This window comes from Canis aureus, chromosome 8 (assembly GCF_053574225.1).
Source record: "Canis aureus isolate CA01 chromosome 8, VMU_Caureus_v.1.0, whole genome shotgun sequence".
Classification (NCBI taxonomy): Eukaryota; Metazoa; Chordata; class Mammalia; order Carnivora; family Canidae; genus Canis; species Canis aureus.
In genome coordinates this window covers 37791416-37808252 of record NC_135618.1, presented here as the reverse complement: position 1 = coordinate 37808252, position 16837 = coordinate 37791416, and the positions used below count along the sequence as shown (strand labels likewise).

Genomic DNA, 16837 nt, shown 5'->3' with positions numbered 1-16837 from the left:
GTCCAAGAGCATCCGGCAGCATCGAGAAAGAGGCCTTTCACAGCTTTATTCATAGTGCACCCTAGCACACCGCTTCCCAAACAACCAGGCCTCAGGGGTCACATGCACCCCAGAGAGGGCCTCACGTGTGCAGTGCCCACCCTCCAAGGCTGGGCAGCCAGCTGGGCAGGGCCATGGAAGCTTACAGAGGCAATCCTCCTCAGCTCTGTCCGCTGAGGGTTGAAGGAGGAGAGCTGTGATGCTTGGCTCCACGGCGGGTCCTCCTGGGGCTCACTTCTGTTGGGGTGTGCCCAGGAGCCCCCACTGCAGTGCCAGGAGGGCCCGGGCCTGCGGCTGCAGCGGCTCAGCTGCCCGCTGGAAGCTTGCCCGCTCCTTGCAGAGTGCCTCCAGGACCTCGGCTGGGGCCGCCTTCCCCGTGAACTTGCGCACAGGCTCTTCTCTGTGGGGAGAGGGGGCGCCATGGGGACCCTGTTGGGGACTGCTGGTGGGTATTGGCAGGGGACGCTTGAAGACCAGCATCTCCCTGCTGCAAGCCAGCCCGGTAGCCAGTCCCCTGACACCTCCTGCAGAGCCCAGGTGACAGCCAAGGAGGACCTGAGGACAGCAAGCCAGCCACGAGGCAGCCTGCTCTCTAGCACAGCCCCTGGGGTGAGCACAGGGTCCCCACAAGAAGGCCTGGGATGCCGACCAGTACTCACGCCACCCTTAGGAAGGGATTGTAGAGGAGCTCCTCGCTCAGGGTGGACGGCACTGTGGGCATATCGTCCTCATCCCTCTTCTGGAATGACCACAGGCCCTTGTTACAGCTTTATCTTAAGAGCCCCCAGGCAACATGGTTCCACTCAGCCCCACCGCTTCCCGGGGACTGGAGCAGAAGGGCTGCCTTGCCCGGTGTGGCCCTTGAGGGCGGCCACCCCTGGACCAGGGTTACCGGCTGCCCAGCCCCTGACCAGGAGGATACCCTGAGCTAAGGCAGGAGTGGTCCTGACTCCCCCTGCGGTGCCCCTCCTCCTGCCTAGCCGTCACCCACCCTCCAGACCTCGGGGAGGACAGGGAGGAGTGGCCGCACCTTGGCCCAGGACAGCTTAGCTCTCACGTGGTCGTTGCCCGGCTCCACTTTCTGCGCAAACTCCAGGTTGCCCAGCGTGTGCTCGTGGCCACAGAACACCTTCTGGAGAAAGGAGGCACTCGGGGGGTGCACAGTGCTGCCACCGGCAGATGGGGGGTGCTCACCCGGGCCGGCCTGGTCCCCCCCGGCCCGGGACCCCAGCACCACCGGGACCCGGTAGGCCTCGGCTGGGGCTGATGAACCTTGGTTCTGCACGAGGGGCACGGGCACAAGTCAGCCACAGCGTGTGCCGCGGCCAGAGCCCGGCGGAGGGGAGAGGAGCGGTGGGGAGGAGGCGGCCCTCACCGTCTCGGGGGGCAGCGTGCCCAGGATCTGCGTCAGGCTCTCGTACATCTGCTGGGCTGTGCTCTCCAGGCGCAGGCCACAGCCGGCCACCGACAGCGCATCCCCTGGGGGGCACGGCAGGTCAGAGGCGGAGGAGCGGGGCCGGAGGGGGCGGGGCAGCGGGGCGGGGCAGCCGGTACCAGAGAACACCGCGGGCGGGTCCGGACACTCCTCTTCCCACAGGAAGTAGCTCATGTGGCCGGAGGTGTGGCCCGGCGTCAGGAGGCAGCGCGCGTGGATGGCCCCGAACTGCGGCAGAGGGGCGGGCGGCGGTGAGGCAGGGGGTGGGGGGTCCGGGCCGGCTCCCCGCCCTCCCGGGCGCGCGCTCACCCGCAGCTCCTCGCCGTGCACCAGCCTGCGGGTCAGCGCGCAGATGCGCTCGTCGGCGCCCAGCACCGCCAGCCCCGGCCGCAGCCGCGCCAGCTCCGCGTTGCCCCGCGCGTGGTCCCTGCGGACGGCCGGGCCGGGGTCACACCGGGGTCGCGGCGGGGCAGGGGCGATGCCCTCGCGCCTCGGCCCGCCCCGACCGCGCTCACCAGTGGTGGTGGGTGGTCAGCACGGTCGTCAGTGATACCCCCTCCCGGCCCACGATCTCCAGCAGCTGAAAGGCACGGGAGTTAGGGAGATTCGGAAGGGCGAGGTGGCCGCCCCCTGCCGGCCCCGTGCCGGGGCGCCAGCGGCGAAGCAGGGGGAATGCGGTGGGGAGACCCAGGGGGCGAACGACCACGGGCACCGGGGAGGGGACACAAGTCAGAGGCGGCAGCCCCGAGATACGTGGCGAGCCGTGCGCGCCAAGTGCCCAGGAAGCAGGGAGCGGGGCGCGGAGGTGGGGGGCCCAGCGCTCCCCGCCGCCCTCAGGTTGCCCTCACCCTCTTGGGCACGGCCACGTCCACGGCCACAGCCTCCCGCGTGCGCTCATCGATGACAAGGTACATGTAGTTATCCTCGAGCACGGGGATGACCTTGACCTTCATGGTCGCGGAGCTCAGGCACCCCGCGTCTTCCAGAGACGCTCCGCGCCCCTTCCTCCGGGCGGGGGCTTCCCACTCCAGGCCCCGGCAGGGCTGCGCGAGGGAGGGGTCAGAAAGGGAGCCCGCTCGCCGCTCCGCCGACTTCCCGGAGCACCGGTGCGGGAGCGCACGCCCCAGGCTCCAGCCCGGCCGGCCGGTGCGGACGCCAGCCCCCCCGCGCCGCCGCCGCCGCCGCCGCCCCTGCGGCCACACCGCCCGCTCCGCGCTCCGGCCACGCCCCCGCGACGACGCAACGGCCCGGGGCCGCCTCTCCCGCTAACCACGCCTTCCCAGAGCCCCGCCCCCGCCCCTCCGCGCGTTCTGCCTAGGCCACGCCCCCCGCGGCGACGCAACCGCCCGGGCCCGCCCCTCCCGCGCCGCTAGCTCCGCACCTCCGCACCTCCCCCTAGGCCACGCCCCTCCAGGCCCGCCCCGCCCCGCCCCCCTCCTGTCCCCGCCGCGCCGCCGGGGCCCCGAGCTGCAACCTTCCCCGCGGAGGCTGCGCCTGCCCACTGCGCGGACCGCCTCACCGACGGCCGGACGGAGGCGGGCCTCGGCGCTGGCCACGGGCCTGAACGGAGCGCGGCCCTCGGATGGCCGCCGCCAACGGCCCGGGCCCCGGCGCAGGGAGCTGGCGTGCGCGGCTTGGGGCGCGCGCGTGCCCGGCGGGGGCCGCACGCACGCCCGGTCCCCCAGCGCCTCCTCCGCGAAGCCCTCCCGTCGCCGGGGCTGAGCCGGGCCTCCTGAAGCTCCCAGCCCCTACCCTCCGGCTGGGGGCGGGGGAGTCCGTCCGCCGGCACAACCGGAAAGGTCGGCGCCTACTGTGTGAAGCCCCGCGCAGCGCAGGGCCCCGCTGCTTCTGTGCTCGCTGCCTCGCCTGGGACTTATGCGCTCCCGGGTCCGCCCAGCGGTACCCGGGATAAGGGCGGAGGTGCCGGCGTGCACCTCCCGGATGAGAAAACGAACCCGGACAGGATGGGGCTGCACAGGGAATGAGCCGAGAGGCCGCCTCCCTGGCCACCCAACTGCCCCGGCTGCCCTCGCGGGTGGGGGAGACCAACAGAGGCCTTGGCAACGCAAGCCAGTGTGGCGGCAACGGGCCCGGAGGCGAGGCGGCCCGCCCTTGGGGTGGCCACAGTTCCTTCTGCCCATGGAGCGCGCTGCAGCCACCAGGCCGGGGCCCTCACCCGGGGCCGCTGAGAATGTGAGTCCCTCCGGCGCACCTGTGCTGCTGCCGTGGGGTCAGGCTGTGCCCTCAGAGACCAGGAGACACGGCCCTAGCTCCGGTGGCCTGTGGGGAGGGGGGCGGGGGGCGGAGGCCACGCCCAAGCCTGACACCCACCTAGGGCATGGGGGTGCCTCCCCAGGTTCTGCCCCAAGCCGAGGACTGGACAGCCAGCCTCAAGACAGAGCTTCCCTCAGATCTAGAGCTGAGTGAGGAACAGCGACTGCAGGTGGGTGTGGGGGCCCTAGGGTGCTAGCAGGAGGGAGGGACCCACAGGCACCCCCTCACCATGGACACCCGCAGATCTCCAAGGAGTTGGTCGACCTGCAGATCACAACTCTTCAGCTGCGGGAGCAGCATGAAGCCGAAGTCTTTGAGCTGAAGAATGAGGTGGGTGCTGATACGTGCCCACACGTGCCAGCCAGAGCACATGGGGAGCTGGCGCATCCTGGGGACCAGTGCTGTGGGGGGTCCCGGTGCACTCATGTGACTGTCCACACTGGTGGTGCCTGCGAGTCCCATCTGCCACCTGTGCTGTGTGTCCCTGTATGTACCCAGATGACGTGGACCTACCTCAGGTGGTCTGGCAGGCAGGTGCAGCCACTCACCCGCTCACCTGCAGGTCCTACGGCTGGAGAGCCGGGTGCTGGAGCTGGAGCTGCAGCTGCATGGAGCTCGTACTGACCTGGGGCACTGCCAGGAGCTGGCACCGGGGATGCAGCACAAGGCCCCAGAGCAGGGACACTCCACTCACCACAGGCCCCAGGTCGCCTTGAGTGCATGGAGGGGCCGGCTGGGTGGGAGCCCAGCAGGGGCCCAGCAGAGGCACAGCGAGGTCGGGACTGGCATTCTCATACAGGCACAGCCTGAGGACTTCCCAGCCCCCGAGCATCAACAGCAGAAGCTGGGGGACGGTGTGGGTGCGCAGCCTCGTGGCTTGGGGCTCTGTCCAGATCTCCCCCAGCCCATGGTGGTGTTGGGCAGTGCCAGGATCCCAGAGCCTGGGGTCTCCGCCAGCCAGCCCTGGCGCACCCCGCAGCTGCAGGGAGAATGGAAGCGAGTGCTGGAGCAGCACAAGGCCCAGAAGCAGGTGCTGGAGGCCCGTGTGTGAGTGGCTGCTTCCCTTGGCATGGGGAGGGTCCAGCCTGACCCCAGGCTCAGAGCGGCTCTTCCCAAGAGCAGAGGGAGTCCCGCCCACCCCACCCTGGGCCCAGCTGAGCCTCACACCCGTGTTCTCAGAGCGGACCTGGGCTGGCGGCTGCAGGGGGCGCGAGCAGAGGCCAGGACAGCTGGGCAGCGACTAGCTGCACAAGCCATGGTGAGGCCCTGCCCTGCCCATTTTGACACCTAGTAGGGCATCCTACAGTCATGGAGTGTGGGTTCAGGGCTACCCCCGCCCCCCCCAGGTGTTGTCTGCCTGCCAAGGTCAGCTCCGCCAGGCCGAGGTGGAGAACGCCCAGCTGCAGCTGCAGCTCAAGAAGCTGAACGAGGAGTATGCCTTCCAGCTGCAGCGATGTGCCCAAGCTGTGGCCGTGAGCACTGGGGGCGGCCCCGTGCTGGGGGGGGTGGCCCCGTGCTGAGTGAGCAGCCTCAGGTCCCGGGGAGCCAGCCTAACCTGGCTGTGTGCACAGCCCAGTCCACTTCACAGAGGGGACTGCGGGCAGTGTCCGCGCGGCAAGCCCACCCAGCCCACCCCTCCAGGAGTACACCAACCGGGCGGGCCGGGTGCCCGCAGCCGCAGCCCTTCGCACGTTCCTGGAGACCACTCTGGAGGACATCCGGGCAGCGCACCGCAGCCGTGAGCAGCAGTTGGCCCAGGCTGCTCGTGCCTACCGCAAGCGCCTGGCAGATCTAAGCCGTAGGCACCAGGAGCTGCTGGCTGCCCACAGGTGGGCCCCTCCCTGAGACGGGCACCTTGGCGGGGGTGACTCTATGTGACTTGGCATGTGGTTTAGTGTGCAGCAGGTGCTGGCAGGCCCCAGTGGGGCACACGGGACCCCCAAAGCTACCTTTGAGGCAGCCACCTCCGACCTGGAGTCTCTGCACCTGGCTTCCGCACTTGGTCACCCAGGAGAAGCCCAGGCCAGGCTGCAGACCGAGCTCCAGAAGCTCCAGGCCCAGGTGAGCTCTCCCTGCTGCCCCCCACCGGCCGTGTAGCATGGCAGCCCAAACACACCCCGGACCCATCAAGGCTCGGCCAAGATCCAATCCCTAAGCAGCCTGCCCCGTTCAGCCAACACAGGATCCCTATCACAGCCCACCAGGCTCACAACGCTGCTCTTGTTCCCACAGAAGGGGCCCAGGGAAGCCTCCCAGGGGGGCACGCTAGAGCCACAGTGAGTACCCAGGGGTGGGGCTGGGGACCTGCAGGAGCATCAGTCATCCGCGCCCTCAACTCTGACTGCTGGGTGGGGTTTGGTTGCTGTGGTGAACAAGCTGCCCATCTGTGCTGTGGGGTTTGGGTCTGTATGGGAGGCAGCCATAATCACAGAAGGCCGAGTGCCTGGGGTGAATGGGGCCCTGACAGGAGAGATCTGATCTTTTTTTTTTTTTTTTTTTACTTTTTTTTTTTTTTTTTTTTTATGACAGTCACACAGAGAGAGAGAGAGAGAGAGAGAGGCAGAGACACAGGCAGAGGGAGAAGCAGGCTCCATGCACCGGGAGCCTGACATGGGATTCGATCCCAGGTCTCCAGGATCACACCCTGAGCCAAAGGCAGGCGCCAAACCGCTGAGCCACCCAGGGATCCCAGGAGAGATCTAATCTTGAATGGAGGGTCACGGAGATCCCCTGAGGAGGGGCCATCTCAGAGAGACCTGGGTGACCTACGGATGACGAGGCGTGGTAGACGGCCAGCAGAGGCCCTGGCCTTGGGACAGGACGGGAGCAGGCTGCCCGGTGATTTCAGTCCTTGCCTCTGGGCCTCCATGTTTTTAACTGTGCAATGGGGAGGATTTGTATCAGCCCCTACTGCCAGAGTTCTGAGAAATAAACCCCTAGGATGGGGGTAGGCCCCTTATCAACATCTATACAGCACCGGGGTCATTGTCTGGCTTCATGGCTTAGCCCTCCATGAGTGGGCCTGGGCTGCCCTGCCCCCACATGCCGATAGCTCAGAGGCCTGAGCAGGCCCATAGTGGACAGGTGGGCACATGCTGTCCTGAGTCTGGTGCTCCAACTTGAGCAAGACCATTGGTCAGCACCTGGCCTGACGCTGGCCCTCATACCTGCCCTTTCCTGTCTCCCCACAGGGCCCAGGAAGCTGCTTCCTGGGCCCAGATCCACCAGAAGCTCCAGGACTTCTCCCGTGGTACCCAGGTAATCGGCAAAGCCTGGCTGGGAGCCCCTCCTCACACTATCCCATCTCATAGCTGACACCTTCCCCCATGCCAGGCAGAGCTGGAACGCGAGCGGGCACAGCTACTAGTACGGGCCACGATGGCTGAGGAGCAACTTTCTGAGCTACAGGAGTACGTGGACCAGCACCTAGGCAGGTGGGCTGGCTGTGACCTGAGGACCCCAATCCCAGGCACCGAGACAGGGCTTGTGCACAGCCCAGCAGGTGACTAATGCTGACTCCTCTGTGCAGGTACAAACAGGAGATCCTGAGGCTGAGGAAGCTGACGGGTACGGAGGACGCCTGGAAAGTGGGGGCCACACCTTCAGTGAAGCCCCAGCACCTGAAGACCCAAAGCCGCTAGCCAGTTGTCAAACCACAGCAGAACTCTTCACAGCCAGCGTGGAGGCCTCCCCACTGCACCTCCTTGGGGTGGGGGTCATTCCTCTCAGCCCTCCACCTAACAAGAGTCAGGACGTAGTCCGCTGAGTCTTTATTGTGTCCAAATAGTCAGCCAGCCAGAGAAGTGGGGGCCCCAGGGACTGAGGCAGAACTGGGTCCTGGGGGGACCTGACCAGCTGGGCTACCACTATGGACGTCATAGGCCCAGACGCGGTCCAGACCCTCACCCAACACGGCCACAGGCTGCCAAGTGGGGAGAGGAAAGCGCCCCGACACCACTCGGGCCCCTTCGGGCAGCTCCGCCTGCAACTTGTCTTCCAGCAGCGGGAGCTGTGGGAAAGAGCAGGGGGTAGGGTGACCGCCCTACCCACCCATGTCCTCCCGGTGCTCCGAGGCTGGCCTGGGCCTCCCCTGGGGCGGGCTGCCGCCCCCGGCCCCCCGACCTACCACGCTAGGCGCCAGGAACACAGACACGTTGTGGCAGTCCCTCAGGTTCACCTGCAAGAAGACGTCACCCCAGGAGAGTCAGCCGCCCGGGCAGGTGGCCAACCCAGGACGGGAAACGTGGAAGTCAGACGTGGGGCATGAGGGGCTCCGGGACTCCCTGGGTTACCTTCCAGAGATCCTGGCTGCAGAAGCGGACGCTGCCCGCGCAGCCCGCCCTCCAGGCATGCAGCCGAGCCAGCCCCACTAGCCACGGGTTCAGCTCGTAGCCCAGCGCCGGGCGAAGGCCGCACCTGTGGGCCGCCAGCACCTGCGGGCACAGGACACCGTGGGGACCGAGCGGTGGCGCGGTGCGCGGGCCACGGCCGCCCCCTGCGCCAGGTGCTTACAATTCTGCCGTCGCCGGAGCCCAGGTCCACCGTCTTCCCGGGACGGCCTCGCAGCAGCGTCAGCACGTGCTCCACCTGCCTGGCGCTCGCCCCCACATAGGGCACCTGGGCAAGGAGCAAGGGCGGGGTCCCCTGACCTGAGCCACGCGGCGGCTGGGCCAGCGCCCCGTCTGCGCCCCGGCCCCGCCCCTGCAGCCGCAGCGGCACTGCGCGGGCCCCCGGCCCCAGCCCCGCCCCGCCCCCGCCCCCGCCCCCGCCCCGCAGCCGCTCGGCCCTGCCCCCGGTCGGTCCCGCCCCCCAGCCCTGCCCCTGCAGCCGCCCAGGCCCCGCCCCCCAGTCGGCCCCGCCCCGCACCTGCAGCCGCAGCGGCACGGCCCGGAAGCCCGGCTGCAGCAGCAGCGCCCACACGGCGTAGGCGGCCAGCCCCGAGCCCGCCGCCGCCTGCAGCAGCCCCAGCGCCCCCAGCCGCCGCTCGCGCAGCTCCGTCAGCGCCTCGCCCGGCTCGTCCGGCTCCATGGCCCCCCGCCCCAGCGTCCTCCCGGGCTCCGGGAGAGCGTCCCCGCCGCGGCGCCGGAAGGGGCGGGCGGAGGCCGCGGCTGGGCGCCGGAAGCGCCTCCGCTCGCGTCCGACCGGGGGCCCGGGCCCTTCCCGCGCGTTCCGCCCCGTGCAGGCCCGCTGGGGGCCTGGGCCCGGGAGCCGGTGGCGGCCCGCCCCCGCGCAGGGACGACACGGCCGCCGACCTGGGGGGGGAGGAGGGAGGAGAGGGCGGCGGCGGGGGGGCGGGGCGCTCGCGGCCCCCGGGTCCCCGCAGCGCCCGCCGAGCCCGCGGCAGGTGCCCCGCTGACGAAGGCAGGGCAGGGGGCGCCGCGGCGGGAGAGGCGGAGACCCAGAGGGCAGGGGCGCCCAAGGCCGGTGCGCTTCAGCCTCCCGCTCCAAGGAACGCCCAGAACGCGGGGGTGCAGCGGGGCCTGGCGCGGCCAGGGCGTGGGGAGGCGAGCGGGCCGCGGGGCCCCGGGTCGGGCGCAGAGCCCGGCGCCCTCCTCAGCCCGGCGCCTGCACCCACACGCGGCCCTGCGCGAGAGCCCAAGGCCGCCGCCCCCGGTCCTGAGAGCCAGGTGTGCAGGGAGGCAGGAGACCCCGCCCGGAGCCGGCCCGCAGCAGCCCCTGTCCCTTGGGGCTGTCAGCCCCCCCCAGCCCCCCAGAAAGGTGGTGCCCCGGGCTCTAGAAGACAATAAAAGCTTGTTGCGAGAATGCCCCCAAGCACACTCCTCGGGGTCACCTCCGGGCACAGGCGCCGGTGTGTGCCCAAGAGCGCATATGCTCCAGGGCCCCCGGGCCAGCTCCAGCAGCCCCACGGCCGTGCCCACCCGCAGCCTCTCCCCTTGACACTTCCCCCAGGGCAGGTGTGCAGCCTCTGGCCTGGCTTTGAGGCCCGCCCGGGAGCACTGGGGGCTCCTGTGACCCGTTAGCCGCACCCACTGCTGCTGCCTCTGCACTTTATGGAACGAGCACTGGTTGCAAGTTAGCATGTTGTCAAGGCTGGGGCGGGAGGCTCAGGCACTTCCTGGGGCGGGGTGCAGGTACCGGGACCCAACCAAGAGCGCCCCCCAGGGCAGCTGCCCCACGTGTTTTTGGACACTGGTCCCAGACGCACCGTACAGTGACCCCAGGTGTGGCCAGACCTCCTTCCTAGGAAAGGCGGTGGAGAGACCAGAAAGTCAGGACAGATGCCAAGGCTGAGGATGCTGCTTAGCCCTAAAGAAGAAGCCGTCCTTGGGGCCGTCTGGACACTGCAAAGCCTCCCGACGGGAAGAGGAGGATCACCTCATCTCCTCCTCCTCCTCTGGGCTGTGCTAAGATACTCCTGGGGACGGGGCCCAACGGGGACAGCCACCTGCAGTCTAGGGAGGGGTCCAAGCCGCAGCTCACTCTGTACGCTCGTCAGCGTGTTGATGGTTTTCAAAGCCACGGGCTGGTTCTGCTCTCGGGTGAGGGGATATCAGCAGAGAGAAGGAGAGGCCTCAGGCCCGAGCCCCCAGCCCTGAGCACGAGCTTGGAAGAAGAGCAGCAGTGAACCTCAGGAGGGCGGGTGGAGCGCACCTCCCCTCCCTGAGATTGTCAGCGGGACCCGGAGGAAGTGGCCCTGTGTCTGGGCCCTGCACAGACCAGTCCCTCTCCAAGACTCAGTTCCCGCCTAAAAAATGACACGGCCTCTGGCCTCTAAGCTCACCATCAGCCCCTTCCCTGGTGTAGACTGGCAGGTAAGGATGGGATGCTGCTTCCAGGGCTCAGCCCATCAGCCCACACATCCCCCCACCGCACCTGAGCTTTGGCTTTCTCAAGGATTGTGGGGCTGGGGTGAGCTGAGTCAGGTCATCCCCAGTTTAGGCACCTCTGCCTGCACCCCCACCCCAGGGGCACTCAGCCTAAGGGCCCCAGGCTTTGTCCCAAACTGCACTGGCCTTTTGTGTGGCTGAGGCTGAGGAGGAATGTGGAGGCAGCAACAATGGGCCCGGTGGCGGGAAACGGTCCTCAGAGACACCATTGTGTGCCCCTGCCCTCCAGAAACGGGCAGCATGCCCGGCCCTACAGGAGACACCCCACTCCCACAAGGCTTCAAGCCATGTCAGGATGCTCTGCATGTCGCAAGACCCTCAAGACAGCAGGGCCCATTCTTCCCGAGGGTAGGATGGGGCCAGGATGGGTCTGCTGGGTCCCGGCAGGCTGCAGAGGGAAGTCCGGCACCCCACCCGATTACAGCCCCTCACTGTCAGGCGATGAGTGGTGTCTGCCTACCTGCCCCCCCAAAAGGACCCCACCCAGCCAGGACTTTGGGAGTTCCAGCCCTCCCCTACCCCCACCCTGAGCTACAGAGGCACCTGTCGTGCAAGGAAGGAGCCGCGGGGCTGAGGCGCACAGGGAGGTAGAGTCCCTGCTCCCCGCCAACCCGCACAGCAGCTCCTCCCCGAGGGCCTGGGCCGCTGTCCCCCTCACTGGCCGGGTGGCCTGGACGAGACACCGCTGCCCCAGCCTGTGTGTGAGGCAGAAATGCACGGTCCCCAGGGCAGAGCGACTCGGCCGAAGGAGCACCAGCGTGGCACGGGACGCTCGTCTCCACCGGCTAAGGGAGGCAGCGCTCTTATCCGTTACCGTTACCGCCACCAGCTCAGAGGCGGTGGCCCGGTGGAAGCCCCCCAGCCCCCGTGCCTGGCTCCCAGGTCCCTCAGTCCAGGGCCACCTCGCAGAGGTGGAGGCGGCTGGTGTGGGCAGCTGCGTAGGCTCGGCTGAACTCCTGGAAGTGAGGTGCACAGCCCAGCCAGGCCTCCCCAGAGTGGCTCCAGCCCATGAAGAGGAAGGTGCCAGGGCCCCCCCCAGACGCCGCGGTGCAGCGGGGTGTGGATGGAGGCCCGGTCCCCGACTCCCCAGCCAGAAGAGCGGCAGCATCTGCTGGAGGACATGGGCAGTGGCCTCTGTGAGAACAGACTCCTGCAGCTCCTTGTCGTGGGCAGCCCCATGGATAGTTCCATTGATCACTGTGGGGAGACACGCTGGCCAGTGGCGTGCAGGGGATGGCAGCCCCCGGGCTCTGTCACCGCGGAGACACCAAGTCGCTGGTGCACGCAGCCGGCAGGAGCTCAGTGTGGCTGCAGGGCCTGCGGGCACCTGGCACCAGGGGAGATGGTGAGTGCAGGTCCTGCCCTCCCCTGCATGCCCCCCACCCCAGCTGGAGGCAGGAGGGAAAGGGCGGGCCTCCAGACCCTCCCCTTGGGGCCTGATGACAACTGAGGCCCCGGGGCCCAGAGGGAGCCTGTGGGCACACGCCCCAAAGACACCCTGTCTTCATAGTGACCCTTGCTGTGCCCAGCATGCAGGCACGTGGAGCGGGGGTCTGGGGCACATGCTCACATCCGCCTTACATGCGCATACTAGTGTGTGGCCACCCAGGCCACCCCGCTGGCTCCCCAGAGGCTTCCCTGGCCCAAAGACCAGCCCAACCCGAGCAGGTGGCAGGACATGACCGTGAGCTTTGGGGTCTCCGGCCTGGGGCCAGGGAGCAGAGCAGAAGGATTGCCTCCGCTGTGGGGTCAGGCTCCAAGCTCCAGGAAAGTAAAGAGCAGGGCCTGGTGCCCTGCAGGGAGGCAAGGCCGTATCTCCATGGTGACCAGGCACACACTGGACTTTTGCTGCACTGGACTGGGGGAAGGGGGACGGTCACACTGGGCCAGGGAGCCCTGGACAACTTTGCCAGGGGCCTCGATTGTGTCCCCCCGCAGGCCCTCCCCCAGCCCCTCAAGGACCGAGAGTTGGGCCACCTGGTTCCCTAAGTCGAACCCTGAGGGATCGCCCAGCCCTTTCCGACCCTCCCACCCATCCTCACTGGCTGTGCGCTCCTTAACAACCCACTTCCATCTCAAGCCTCAGTCTCTCCCTCCTACAGTGCGGAGGACAGGCGCGTCCCCACCCAGCGCCCAGCCCCGGGGCCTGTGGCCGCAGCTCTGGATGCCTGTCCCCGCGCATTTTGAAGCAGAAGGAGGCCACCCGGCAGCTGATGTCAGGGTGCGGGGTGGCCTGCAGGAAGAGGGCCGGGCGCTCACGGGGCCCCAGCCCTCGGCTAGCAGCAGCTCAGACCCCCAGCTGCCCGCTCCGCGAACACCTGCGCGCTGGCCAAGGGCTGCGCATGGGGTCCGGGGCGGGTACAGCCAGCGGACCCCGCCCCCGCACACGCCGCCCGGCTCCTGGGTCAGGCTGCTGCGGACGGGACCGACCGGCAGGCGCTCAGGCTGGGCGCCCGCACCCCCTGCGCCCGCACCCGCCCGGTTGCTCGTACCTGCCGCTCCAGCTGCAGCGATGCTCGGAGCAGCCGGGCGGGCGGCGAGGGCAGGAGGCCGGAGCAGAGCGCGCACAGCAGCGCGAGGGGTCCCGTGGTCCCCTGGCGCCCCACGCACCCCTGCGCCCGCCGCACCTCTCCTCTGCGGGGCAGCCCGTGGGGGCCGGGCCCAGGAACTTTCCACCAATCGCGGCGGTGCGCATGGGGCAGGAGGCCGAGCCTCCGCGCTGCGGGGTGGGTGTCGCCCCCACGACCCCACAACCCCCGCACCTCCGCCTGCGCCCTGTCCGCCAGCCCTTGACTGGGGTCGGGGTGGGAGTACCCCTCACTGGAGCCCCTGTGGGGGAGGTGGCCCCTTCAGAGACTGGATGGGGGCTTCCAGTCCCCATCCTGCCCTAGAGGTGGCACGGTCCCCGGAGATGAGGGGCCCGATGCTGGCCCCCAGGGTCAGACCCCCAGGAGGTGCAGACCAGCTGAAATGAGGCCAACCCTGGGCGGGTGTGGAGGCTGAGGGAGAGATCTCCTGGTGGCAGGGACATCCCCTGAGGGCGGTGGGGGGTGGGGCTGCAATTCCAGGCCCGGCACAGGAGCAGACTGCCCTGGCAGGGGCCCAGAACAGGGTCAAACCCCGGGTCAGATCACAGAGGCCTTAGCAGGAAACAGCATAGATTGCCACCCGCGGTGTGAACCCTCCACCCCACTACCCCGTACCCCAGGCCTCTAGCTACACTCGGCCTGAAGGGCACAACGGACAGATGGGGACGTGGCCCCAAGGGGAAGGGGTACAGGACACCCCTTGCTCTGGGCAAGGAGCATGAGTAGCAGCCAGGACAACAGCCAGAGGTAGGTCAACTTCAGTGTCTATCGGCGGATGACTGGGTGAATGAAATGTGGCCCGTCCACCCGTGGACTATGATTCCATTGTTTCTTCGTTAAAATATTTTTTTATGATTCCATCATAACAAGGAAGGAGATCCAGGAGCTCCTAGCTCCGCCAGTGGAACACACCACTCCTGGTCTCCAGGTTGTGGGCTCAAGCCCCACGGTGGGTACAGAGATTACTTACAAATAAATCTTGGGGGGCAGCCCCGCTGGCGCATCGGTTTGGCGCCGCCTGCAGCCCAGGGCGTGATCCTGAGGCCCCAGGATCGGGTCCCGCGTCGGGCTCCCTGCGTGGAGCCTGGTTCTCCCTCTGCCTGTGTCTCTGCCTCTCTCTCTCTGTGTCTCTCATGAATAAATAAATATAATTTTTAAAAATAAATAAATAAATAAATAAATAAATAAATAAATAAATAAATAAATCTTGAGGGGCAGCCCTGGTGGCGCAGCGGTTTGGTGCTGCCTGCAGCCCGGGGCGTGATCCTGGAGACCCTGGATCGGGTCCCGTGTCGGGCTCTCTGCATGGGGCCTGCTTCTTCCTCTACCTGTGTCTCTGCCTCTCTCTCTCTCTCTCTCTCTCTGGGTCTCTATGAATGAATAAATAAAATCTTTAAAAAATAATTAAAAAAATAAATCTTGGGATCCCTGGGTGGCGCAGCGGTTTAGCGCCTGCCTTTGGCCCAGGGCGCAATCCTGGAGACCCGGGATCGAATCCCACGTCAGGCTCCCGGTGCATGGAGCCTGCTTCTCCCTCTGCCTGTGTCTCTGCCTGTCTCTCTCACTGTGTGCCTATCATAAATAAATTAATTAATTAAAAAAAAATAAAATAAATCTTGGGGGCAGCCCCAGTGGCGCAGTGGTTTAGTGCTGCCTGCAGCCCAGGGCATGATCCTGGAGACCCCGGATTGAATCCCACGTCAGGCTCCCTGCATGGAGCCTGCTTCTCCCTCTGCCTGTGTCTCTGTCTCTCTCTCTGTGTGTCTCTCATGAATAAATAAATAAAATCTTTTAAAAAAATAAATAAATCTTAAAAAAAAAAAGCAGGGGGTGGGGAGTGGAGATTTGGACACCTGCTCCAGCACAGATGACCCTTGAGGGCGTTATGCTTGGTGCAATCAGCCAGACACAAAAGGACAAACACCATCTGATTGCATGTCTGTGAGGGCCTGGAGTTGGGCGAGCGCACAGAGGCAGAAGGTGGGTCGTGGGGGGCAGGGGCCGGGGCAGGGTGTGTAACGAGGACAGAGCTCCAGCTGGGAAGACGAAAGACGGACCAGCTGCACAGCGATGGGAACGTGCCAGACACTTGACTGTGCAATTGAACATGGTGAGGACGCAGATTTTACTCCACTAAAAGTGAAAGAGGCGGACAGGGCCGTGCTGGGCACTAGAAGGCAAAAGAGGCACCGGCAGGAGGGGAGAGGGCGCTGGGGTTAGCAGCACCGTCCCGCCCAGGGGTGCCCATCCCCTTCCCCGCCTTCCAGCTAGTCCCTGTGGCCTGCGCCCCAGCAGGTCTCCAAGCCAGCCAGTGGGCTCCGGGCGCCCTCTGCTGGCGGTGTGGGGTCTCACCCCTGCCAGCCTAGGACCCCCCCCGGCTGCCCAGGATGAGTGGGTGCCTGTGGGTGCATGCGGGAAGGGTTCCTCACCAGTGCCTGGTCCAGAAGGGACACACACATGGCCTGAGCCATCTTCTCATCACCAGGCTTCCTCTGCCCAGGCCTGCTACCCAGAGCCGGGTAGTAACGCCAAATGTCACCCACAGAAAACCTGGACGGGGGGACGCCTGGGTGGCTCAGCGGTTGAGCATTTGCCTTCGGCTCAGGTCCTGATCCTGGAGACCTGGGATCGAGTCCTGCATCGGGCTCCTTGCGGGGAGCCTGCTTCTCCCTCTGCCTGTGTTTCTGCCTCTCTGTGTCTCTCATAAATAAAATCTTAAAAAAAAGAAAAAGAAAAAGAAAACCTGGGCAGGGGCTACCTCTCTTCGTACGTGCTGCTGCTCACCAGCAAAGCACCTGGGTGGTGTTAACCATCACCTATTGCTGCCCATGGGACGGGGAGCCCAGAAGGCCATGCCTGCCCGGGATAGTTACGAGAGCAGTGACCAGACACGCTGCAGGTGCTCAATCAACACACAGGCAAGGAGTATGTGCACCATTGAGCAAATGGGTGCGCGAATGACATCCCAAACCTCAGGCAACTCCTCCAAGTCTATGCTCAGCATGGGGGCTCCTTCACATGCCCCCAGCTCCAGACCCTTCAGGGTCCTGACCCTCCACAAGGGCCCTCCGTCCATTCCCACCCAAAACCCAGATCTTGGCAGGAGCCACACCTGATGCTGGGGGAGGGTCCCAGCTGAGCCATACTACAGCAGGAGGGTGACCCCAGAGGGCAAAGGGCAGCTGACAGGAAGCCCACAGTACTTGGGGCATAAGCAAGGAGCACTCATGATCAGGGGAGGTGCTGGGCTCCTGAAGGACCTGGCCAAGCGACAGGAAGGCAGGGCAGATCCCATGGGTGATGGGGGCAGGAAGAGGACCCGTCTGCTTGCCCCTAAGCAGCTAACCCAGGGTGCCCAGCGACCCCGTTAGGCCGGGTCTACTAGCTCCTCTGCCCCCCCCTTCAGCGGCACCTCGTTCCCCTGACCTTCACCCCCAGCAGAATCTGGCTCTGCCCACCTATGGATGCTGTATCTGGAGACACGTGGCAGCAAGGTTCCTGTCGTGGGGATGTTTTCTTCCCTTTGACAAGAAATCCGCCCCCAATACACCTTGCATCTTCTGGAGGAGCCAAAAATGCAGCTGCAGATTGATTTGCAGCTGAGCTAAAAATAACTGCTAGGCTCCAGCCAGGGCCCAGGAAAATATCCCATT

The 16837-nt window shown here is 66.4% G+C and overlaps 4 protein-coding genes across 17 annotated transcripts; 1 reads left to right on the top strand and 3 right to left on the bottom strand.

The window, feature by feature from the left end:
* Positions 1–21: 21 nt before the first annotated feature.
* HAGHL (hydroxyacylglutathione hydrolase like) lies at positions 22–3133 on the bottom strand. 7 transcript variants are annotated; one of them, XM_077905991.1, is made up of 8 exons: positions 2994–3133; positions 2323–2517; positions 1990–2054; positions 1784–1901; positions 1415–1702; positions 1070–1171; positions 699–778; positions 22–439 (listed from the first exon to the last, which is right to left on the bottom strand). In XM_077905991.1, exons 2-8 carry the CDS (start codon positions 2425–2427, stop codon positions 271–273), a joined length of 927 nt encoding a protein of 308 aa, XP_077762117.1. In that variant the 5' UTR covers positions 2428–2517; positions 2994–3133; the 3' UTR covers positions 22–270. The 7 variants fall into 7 exon arrangements, with proteins under 7 accessions (XP_077762117.1, XP_077762118.1, XP_077762120.1 ...); XM_077905992.1 differs by having other exon boundaries at positions 2949–3072; XM_077905994.1 differs by lacking the exon at positions 2994–3133 and having other exon boundaries at positions 1070–1168; positions 1415–1518; positions 1594–1702; positions 2323–2652.
* On the top strand, positions 3014–7505 carry CCDC78 (coiled-coil domain containing 78). Of its 6 annotated transcripts, none has more exons than XR_013384786.1 (12): positions 3014–3667; positions 3810–3917; positions 3992–4078; positions 4311–4795; positions 4928–5006; positions 5074–5220; positions 5390–5577; positions 5644–5809; positions 5981–6024; positions 6940–7006; positions 7086–7182; positions 7278–7505. XR_013384786.1 is itself a non-coding variant. In XM_077905988.1 (12 exons), the coding sequence occupies exons 1-11, from the start codon at positions 3350–3352 to the stop codon at positions 7132–7134; spliced, it is 1764 nt and encodes a 587-aa protein (XP_077762114.1). In that variant the 5' UTR covers positions 3016–3349; the 3' UTR covers positions 7135–7182; positions 7278–7505. The 6 variants fall into 6 exon arrangements, 5 of the variants coding, with proteins under 5 accessions (XP_077762114.1, XP_077762109.1, XP_077762113.1 ...); XM_077905988.1 differs by having other exon boundaries at positions 3016–3667; positions 7060–7182; XM_077905983.1 differs by having other exon boundaries at positions 3046–3667; positions 7082–7182.
* Positions 7504–16784, bottom strand: ANTKMT (adenine nucleotide translocase lysine methyltransferase). Of its 3 annotated transcripts, XM_077905999.1 has the most exons (6): positions 16643–16784; positions 15614–15898; positions 8261–8365; positions 8041–8181; positions 7875–7925; positions 7504–7757 (listed from the first exon to the last, which is right to left on the bottom strand). In XM_077905999.1, exons 2-6 carry the CDS (start codon positions 15887–15889, stop codon positions 7536–7538), a joined length of 795 nt encoding a protein of 264 aa, XP_077762125.1. In that variant the 5' UTR covers positions 15890–15898; positions 16643–16784; the 3' UTR covers positions 7504–7535. The 3 variants fall into 3 exon arrangements, with proteins under 3 accessions (XP_077762125.1, XP_077762127.1, XP_077762126.1); XM_077906001.1 differs by lacking the exon at positions 16643–16784 and having other exon boundaries at positions 15614–15749; XM_077906000.1 differs by lacking the exons at positions 15614–15898; positions 16643–16784 and adding an exon at positions 8615–8838.
* On the bottom strand, positions 11140–13627 carry METRN (meteorin, glial cell differentiation regulator). The gene is given in 8 exon segments (XM_077904964.1): positions 11140–11629; positions 11632–11787; positions 11858–11931; positions 12729–12864; positions 12867–12887; positions 12890–12932; positions 13089–13425; positions 13578–13627. Coding segments are annotated over 8 exon segments (963 nt in total). The 3' UTR covers positions 11140–11483.
* Positions 16785–16837: the final 53 nt, after the last annotated feature.

What these genes read in the sequence shown, in the direction of transcription:
- HAGHL (XM_077905991.1), bottom strand. Translation starts at nt 2,427, where the DNA reads ATGAAGGTCAAGGTCATCCCCGTGCTCGAGGATAACTACATGTACCTT. An exon ending in GCACGCTGCCCCCCGAGACG is followed by an intron (nt 1,172 to 1,414) that starts GTGAGGGCCGCC and finishes TCCTTTCTCCAG; the next exon opens with AAGGTGTTCTGTGGCCACGA. An exon ending in AATCCCTTCCTAAGGGTGGC is followed by an intron (nt 440 to 698) that starts GTGAGTACTGGT and finishes CTCTCCCCACAG; the next exon opens with AGAAGAGCCTGTGCGCAAGT.
- CCDC78 (XM_077905983.1), top strand. Translation starts at nt 3,350, where the DNA reads ATGCGCTCCCGGGTCCGCCCAGCGGTACCCGGGATAAGGGCGGAGGTG. An exon ending in CACCCGGGGCCGCTGAGAAT is followed by an intron (nt 3,668 to 3,809) that starts GTGAGTCCCTCC and finishes ACACCCACCTAG; the next exon opens with GGCATGGGGGTGCCTCCCCA. An exon ending in ACTTCTCCCGTGGTACCCAG is followed by an intron (nt 7,007 to 7,081) that starts GTAATCGGCAAA and finishes CCCCCATGCCAG; the next exon opens with GCAGAGCTGGAACGCGAGCG.
- ANTKMT (XM_077905999.1), bottom strand. Translation starts at nt 15,889, where the DNA reads ATGAGAGACACAGAGAGGCAGAAACACAGGCAGAGGGAGAAGCAGGCT. An exon ending in CCCTTCTGGACCAGGCACTG is followed by an intron (nt 8,366 to 15,613) that starts GTGAGGAACCCT and finishes CTCCTTGCCCAG; the next exon opens with GTGCCCTATGTGGGGGCGAG. An exon ending in GCAGCCAGGATCTCTGGAAG is followed by an intron (nt 7,926 to 8,040) that starts GTAACCCAGGGA and finishes GTCTTCTTGCAG; the next exon opens with GTGAACCTGAGGGACTGCCA.